The following is an 8,357-nucleotide window of genomic DNA, read 5'->3' as shown; positions in this document are numbered from 1 at the left end:
TGTCTTCTTGTCCTATCTCGTGCAATATTATATTCTTCCTGTTGCTGAATAGGATGATCATCACCATGATCATCAATGCTAGACTCAGTGGTAGAGGAAGATGGAACATCAACATTAGGAGCTACAGATTTTAACTCTAACTCCACCTTCTCGCTAGTACCTTGCAGATTATTAGTACTGGAAGAAGACACAGATGATTGTTTTCCAGAAGATAATAATGCATCCTCATTAAAAGTCACATCTCTACTAAGAATTAATTTTCGTGACTTAAACTCAGAACACCATAAACGATAACCTTTAGATTCAGATGCATAACCAAGAAATATGCACTTAATAGCTCTAGGAGCTAATTTTCCATCATTAACATGTGCATATGCAGGACATCCAAAAATTCTTAAATTAGAATAATCAATAGGATTACCTGACCAAATTTCTTCTGGAATCTTGAAATTAAGTGAAGAGTGTGGAGATCGGTTGATCAAGTAGCAAGCTGTAGATGCTGCCTCGACCCACAACTCACGTTGATGCTATAACCCAGCATTTGAGAGCATACAACGAGCTCTCTCAAGGATAGTTCTGTTTAAACGTTCTGCAACACCATTCTGCTGGGGTTTACCTGGAATGGTTTTGTGTCTAGCAATACCATGATTTGCGCAGAACTCATTAAAGTCACCTTCACAGAACTCCAATCCATTATCCGTTCTGAGCTTCTTGACTTTCTTTCCTGTCTGAGTTTCAACAAGAGTTTTCCACTTCTTAAAAGTGGGGAATGTTTCATTTTTGTGCCTTAGAAAATAGACCCAGACTTTACGAGAAAAATCATCAATAATAGTCATCATATAACGGCATCCTCCATAAGATGGAACTTTAGAAGGACCCCAAAGATCAGAATGAATGTAATCAAGGGTACCTTTTGTGCGGTGAGTTGCAGTGGAGAAGCTAACTCTTTTCTGCTTCCCAAAGACACAATGTTCACAAAACTCCAACTTACCGATGCCTTGATTACCAAGGAGACCTTGCTTGCTCAGAAGGTGCATGCCTTTTTCACTCATATGGCCCAGGCGCATGTGCCATAATTTGGTGGCATCTTTATCAGACATAGAAGATGAGACAGCTGCTGATCCTGTCACTATAGATCCTTGCAAGATATACAAACTACCAATACGGTTAGCTTTTAATAAAACAATAGCACCTTTTGATACCTTTAGAACTCCACCTTCAGCTGAATACTTGCACCCAAGAGACTCTAGGGTGCCAAGAGAAATTAGATTTCGCTTCAAGTCAGGAATAAAGCGAACATTGGAAAGAGTCTTGATAGTGCCATCATGAGTCTTGATCTGAATAGTACCTATTCCTGCAATCTTGCATTGGGTGTCATTACCCATCAAGACAACACCACTATCAACAGGTTCAAGAGTGGTGAATAAGTCCTTATAAGGACACATATGAAATGTACATCCAGAATCAAGAATCCATTCAGTTTTGCTCCTCTTATCAGAAGAGACAGATATCATAACATCACCATCAGAATCAGTTTCAACATTAGCAGCTTCAGCAGGATTTTTACCTTTTTCTTGCCTTTCTTGTTTCTTTTTCAAGATAAAGCAGTCGGAGATATCATGCCCAAATTTCTTGCAATAACGACAGGTTTTGTTGGATTTACGCCCTCTGGATTTGGATCTACTTTTCTTGTTACTGGTACTCCTTTTTTCTTGAGTTCTACCCCTAACACTTAAACCCTCACCCTTGTCCTCAAAGTGGATATCAAGATCAAACTTTTCTTTGGACAACAAATTAGATTTAACATCTTCAAAGGATAAGGTATCATTGTTGCTATACAACATAATTTCTTTAAAGTGTTTATAGGTAGAAGGTAATGAGACAATCAACAAAACAGCTTTATCTTCATCATCAATTTTAATTTCAATATTTTCCAAATCCATGATAATAGAATTAAACTCATTAAGATGAGATTGAATAGGAGTACCTTCGACCATACGAATCGTATATAATCTTTCTTTGAGACGAAGCTTGTTTGCGAGACTTTTGGTCATATAAAGAGATTCCAATTTCAGCCACAAAGCAGCAGCGGTTGTTTCATTTGCTACTTCACGAAGAACCTCCTTGGACAAGCATAGTTGGATTGCTGAAAGCGCCTTTTCATCCAACTCGTCCCATTGCTCATCAGTCATGTTGACCGGCTTTTTGGCTTTTCCATCTAAAGCTTTCTTCAATCCATTCTGTGTAAGAACGGCTTTCATTTGGACTTTCCAAATAGAAAAACAAATCTTGCCATCAAACTTCTCAATGTCAAATTTAGTGACGGTAGACATATTGAATCTCTAATTAAACAAGTAGCTCTGATACCACTTGTTGGGTATCAGAAAGAATGAGCGGAATGCGGAAGCACCGGATCAAGTTAATTAGAGATAGAGAGAAGTAAGTAGAGAGACAAGAAAAATAAATACACACCAAGTTTACGTGGAAACTCCAAAGACGGAGAAAAAACCACGGGCGATCAAGAGCAAGATAATTCCACTATGTAGAAATAGGAGAGTACAAGAAGTTCTCTAATATCATGAGAACAAAGAGATAATCTCTCAAATATAGACTAAAAATACTCTCTTGAATCTTTCCTCTCTATGTATGATTTTTCTCAAGTGTGTAGATTGCTGAATCAATTGCAATTTGCTCCAAATGCTTGATGCCTTATATAGGCATTGAGAAGAAGCGTATGCACCCAGAATAAGGAAACCTGGAACAAAACAAGGAGCAAAAAAGAGGAAACCATGCATGGAATCATGGCCTAAAATCAAGGAAACGTGTTTTCCTTAAAACAGGAAATATGGAAGAAATTTGTGCCATAACTTTACATATAGGATAGTGATCATGCTTATGTGCATAGTGGAAAAGAAACAAAGTAGTGAGTGAGAGTGACGTGAGTGTATTTATGAGAAGTGAGGAATATATATTGAGTGTGTGTGTGTCACCAAAATATAAATAGTATTGTGAAGAGTGTGTGTGAGTAAGTAAGTGAGTGTGTTGTATTAGTGTAAAAAAATTAGAGGTGCTGGACACCAATATTTTTGTATTTACTCTTGTATATTAATAAAATTAGTCTCCTATTTTTTCAACATCATGCTACCTCGGACTTTGATTGCAAGAGAAACACTAATGAGACTGTCTTACTAGTATTTCTATAATTCTATGAGTAGTTGAAAATCACTATTTTTAGTACATCCTTAGCAGAAGTACAGAAGAGACTCATAACAAATTTTTACGAGTAACAAAGAGAATGTGAAAAAGAAAGTATTACTATTAGAGAGAGTATAAAGGACACTCTTCTTGATTGCATTTATGAATATGTTGTTTTTGTTGTCTGTTTGCAAATGAAAATTTGAGTTACACGGTAAAAATGTGAGAACTACTTCTTGACAATTTCACTCAATCGTTTATTCCATTTTCTTTCGACGGAAAACAAACACACATTAAATCAAGCTGAGCTCATGATTATGAATTACTTATGTTGTATGCATATACAGATATACTGTTGGTTATAGATTATCTTAGATAAAGAAACTAAATTAAAATCTCAAACTGTTGTTTTGATTTATTTTTAATTTATAGAAAGATGGCAATGATAAAGCAACCCGCTAGGCCGCTAAATTTTGTATAAAAAAAAACATGATCAAGTATGAAGGCAGTTGTAGAAAATTGGAAAGCCTTCACTCCAACGGACCCCACACCTCTCGCAACTTTCAAGCATCTTGACTAGTGATACCATAACAGAGTCTGAAATGAGAATGAGAATATAAAGCAACACTGAACTGAAATCCAAAAACAAAAAACAGCAGAATGAGAGTGTACGGGTTCCTCTCAGTCCTGATGACCCTCTTGTTGGGTTCCTCGAACGGGCAAACCCCGCGACAGCAGAACAACACGGGGTTCAGGTGCACGGGGACACGCAGGTGCGAGGCGTACGCATACTACACCGCTTCAAGCCCGGACTTCCTAGACCTAGCCTCGATCGGCGACCTCTTCGAGGTGAGCCGGCTGATGATATCCTCCCCGAGCAACATCTCAAACCCCTCGACAGCCTTAGTCCCGAAGCAGCCCCTCCTCGTGCCTCTCACGTGCTCCTGCAACCGCGTCAACGCCACCTTCGGCTCCCTCTCCTACGCCAACATCTCCTACAACATCAAACCCAACGACACCTTCTTCGTCGTCTCCACCTTCAAGTTCAACAACCTCACCACCTACCCCTCCGTCGAGGTCGTCAACCCCACCCTCGTCGCCACCAACCTCTCCATCGGCCAGACCACCATCTTCCCCGTTTTCTGCAAATGCCCTAACACCACCAATTTCAATTACTTTATCTCCTACGTCGTACAACCCTCCGACAATGTTTCCTCCATCGCTTCAACCTTCGGGTCGGATCAACAATCCATAATTGACGTCAACGGTGACACTCTCCATGATTATGATACTATTTTTGTTCCGGTGACGCGGCTCCCGGCTCTTTCGCAGGCCGCGGGGGCTTCTCCTACGGCGCCGGGACCCACGGCGGAGAACAGGACTGTTTCGAGTGGAGACGATCGGACGGGGACTGTTAGAGGGCTGGGGATTGGGTTGGGAGTGGTGGGGTTGTTGCTGATTTTGGTGAGCGTTTTGTGGGTGTACAGGGAGGTTGTGATGAAGGAGAAGTTGGGGCCGGGGGTGGTGAGGGATGATGAGGAGGAACAGAGGAAGGTGTATTTTGGAGGGAAAGAGGAGAAGGTGGATGTGAAGCTGATGGCGAATGTGTCAGATTGTTTGGACAAGTATAGGGTTTTTGGGGTGGAGGAACTGGTGGAGGCTACCGATGGGTTTGATCAGAGTTGCTTGGTTCAGGGGTCTGTTTACAGAGGGGAAATTGATGGGGAGGTCTTTGCGATCAAGAAGATGAAATGGAATGCATACGAGGAACTCAAGATCTTGCAGAAGGTAACACTAACACCAACTCAACCTTTTTTTTTTTTTTTTTTTTCAACTATCTTATACATGACAACACTCTTAATTATTGTTGATGAGTAAAGATGATATTTACTACGGAAGTGACTTGTCTTATGAGTGGTCAACTAACCGCCAATTATTTGGTTTTTAGCATAATCAAACCATGGGAATAAACCTCTAGATTCCTGGATACTTCCCCGCGTTACTTGGGGGCGAAAAATAATCGGAATCGTAGCATGAGAATTAATTATTCTGTAGTAACTCTGCAAACAAATATTCGGTTGTTATAATAGAAGAAAAGGGAAAACAGAAGATTACATGTATTTTGTTGATTTCAAAAACTTTAGCAGACTTGATTTATTTTGGTAATTATCCTTTATTTGTTATTTTAATACTTCTATTTTAGAAACGCATCAACAGGAATAAAACAATAGTGGTTGATGGCATTGTTGCTTTTGGTTATTTAGTGAAACATGTTTCCAAGTTCGTCTTATTTTACAGATCAGGATTGATTGATGTTAACAGAGTATGGTATTTCTGGTTTAACTTAAAAGCGCAACGAAAGACAAAAGCGCCGCGTCTTTTTTGTCTGTTTTCCATTTGATGACAATAATGTAAAGTTGTACCATTGGATTTGGTTAAAATACTCCTTGTATTTATATAATCAAAGCAACATTTCTAATAGCTGTTGAGTTTAGGTAGTGACATTTCTGATAAATAAAAAATTCAAATTCGAATAAAAAATATAAATGGCTAAAGCCACTAACCCTATCTCTCTAATAGTTTTAGGCTTTAGCCCTTGATTGATTTATATGTCCATCATGAATGGTGCTTAAGTATTTGATTAACAAATGTGTCATTTTCGGTGTTGAAGGTAAACCATGGGAATCTGGTGAAGTTGGAGGGATTTTGCATAGACCCAGAAGAAGCAAATTGCTATCTAGTTTATGAATATGTGGAGAATGGATCTCTGTACTCATGGCTACATGAGGACAAAAACGAAAAGCTGAACTGGAAAAAAAGGCTAAGAGTAGCCATTGACATTGCCAATGGCCTCCAATACATCCACGAGCACACAAGGCCACGAGTTGTGCACAAAGACATCAAGAGTAGCAACATTCTCTTGGACTCGAACATGAGAGCCAAAATTGCCAATTTTGGGCTTGCAAAGTCAGGAATGAATGCCATTACCATGCACATTGTGGGAACACAGGGCTACATTGCCCCTGAATATCTGGCTGATGGTGTGGTCTCTACAAAGATGGATGTGTTCTCTTTTGGGGTTGTGTTGCTTGAACTAATTTCTGGGAAGGAGGCCATTGATGAGGAGGGAAATCTCTTGTGGGCAAGTGCCATCAAAACCTTTGAAGTGGATAATGAGCCAGAGAAGTCTAGCAGACTGAAGGAATGGTTGGATAAGAATTTTTTAAGGGAGACATTTTCCACGGAAAGTTTGATGGGTGTTCTCAATGTAGCAATTGCTTGTTTGCATAGAGACCCCTCAAAGAGGCCTAGCATAATGGATATTGTCTATGCACTAAGTAAAAGTGAAGATATGGGCTTTGACATCTCAGATGAAGGGATTGGATCCCCACGGGTTGTGGCTAGGTGAGATGGGTTGAAATACTGACCCATCTGGCTTTGTTTTTTGTTAGAGAACCATTTGGATATTTTTGTTTAAAGAAATCCATTTGGTATTTTGGTAATCTCTGGTTAGTGTGGCCTTGGTCCTTTTTGTATTCTTTTTGCTATGGATATGCTGACCACAAAAAAAGGGTTTAAAAGACCCTAATAAGTAGTACTTCATGAAGTAGGGCTTTTCTGAGGCCGAAAGTAATAAGGGAGTCAAATAATCTTGGGTTGTATACATAATAACTAGTTTGCTACCCATGCTATATCACACGGTTATGTTGGTTTGTAATTTGTACACATGCTGTAAAATGATTTATTTTTATGTAGTATTAAGCTCATGTAATGATGTATATTAACATGAATGCAATCCATGATTTTGCTAATTTTATGATATAGTGAAAATTCAACATATGTAAGACGAATTCTGCAGTGAGGAAGCTTAGTATATGGATCACTGTAGACAACTAGCTTCAATCGTTAAATATATTAAATATTTAAGTGTAAGGCTGAAATTTTTATCTTTTTATCTTTTTATCTTTATCTTTTTCACTCATTTTCCCAATTTATCCTTATCCCTCTTGTGAAGCCAACCTTTCTTAGCCCTGCTGGAAGCCTTGGTGTGCCGCTAGAAACAGTTTTCGGCGGCGACATTTTTTCTCCTTTCCTTTATCATTCTCTCCCTTCTATCTTGTTCTTCTTCTCATGTTTTACGTGATAAAATTGGACCAAACAAAATCACCACTAGATCTGTCTTTTGTGTTCGTCATTGGTGTATGTTGGACCAAACAAGACCTGGTATTTTACGTTTGTCATTGTGGGCCAAATAAAATCAATCAAATACGGATTTCAAACTGAAATGCGGCATCAGAAGAAAGTCTTACGGTGACGGGAAGAACGCAAAAGATTTGATGGAGGACTCACAATGTTTCACAAAGTTAAATAAGTTATAGAGTTAGTAATTAATACATAAATAAAAACACAATAAAGTCAAGTAATTATTAAAACTCATAACAAAACTCTAAAACATTAATAAGTTTTCTAAAATAAATAGAGAAATCGTAAAAAGAATGCAAAATATAATTCTAAATTTTCAACGCCACGTTTTATCAAAATTTAACTCACAAATATCGTAATGTCTAAGTCTCGTCATCTATATAATAATCATGATGATTTTTACCTACAAATACATATAAACACAATACGAAAATAAAAGGAAGTAAGAAATAATCCACTCTAACTACTAGTATGAAATTATAGCCAAATAATCACACAACAATAATAATATAAGCATATATATATATAGAGATCCATGCCTATGATAATGGGGGCAGTTGTCCTTGCTAAAATTTTACTCTTTTTTTATTTATTTATATATATATATATATATTATTTACTTTTTATAATATATATATATATATATATATTAATTTATTATAAAAAAATTGTTAAGTAATGACACACATCTTATAAAGATATGATACTTGTTATTAAAAATTATTTTTATATATATTATAGATACAATATATGTTGATATATTGTTAAAAAGTGTAAATATAAACTATAGTGACACTTTTTATATGTGACTATATGTAACATTTTTTGCAATGATTATTTTTTATATCTAATATGTTAAAATATATTAATATTTTATTTATATTTTATTCTATTGTGTAATTTCTTTCACTTTATGACAAAATTGTCTTAATTTTTATTATTATTATAATATACTTTTT

General features: G+C 37.1%; 1 protein-coding gene across 1 annotated transcript; it reads left to right on the top strand.

The window, feature by feature from the left end:
• Positions 1 to 3,698: 3,698 nt before the first annotated feature.
• On the top strand, positions 3,699 to 7,007 carry LOC109789598 (serine/threonine receptor-like kinase NFP). The gene is made up of 2 exons (XM_020348583.3): positions 3,699 to 4,983; positions 5,867 to 7,007. The coding sequence occupies exons 1-2, from the start codon at positions 3,856 to 3,858 to the stop codon at positions 6,602 to 6,604; spliced, it is 1,866 nt and encodes a 621-aa protein (XP_020204172.1). The 5' UTR covers positions 3,699 to 3,855; the 3' UTR covers positions 6,605 to 7,007.
• Positions 7,008 to 8,357: the final 1,350 nt, after the last annotated feature.

Source organism: Cajanus cajan, chromosome 7 (assembly GCF_000230855.2).
Source record: "Cajanus cajan strain Asha chromosome 7, NIPB_CcT2T_4, whole genome shotgun sequence".
Classification (NCBI taxonomy): Eukaryota; Viridiplantae; Streptophyta; class Magnoliopsida; order Fabales; family Fabaceae; genus Cajanus; species Cajanus cajan.
The sequence above is the reverse complement of the archived record's forward strand: the minus strand, read 5'-3'. Positions and strand labels throughout refer to the sequence as shown.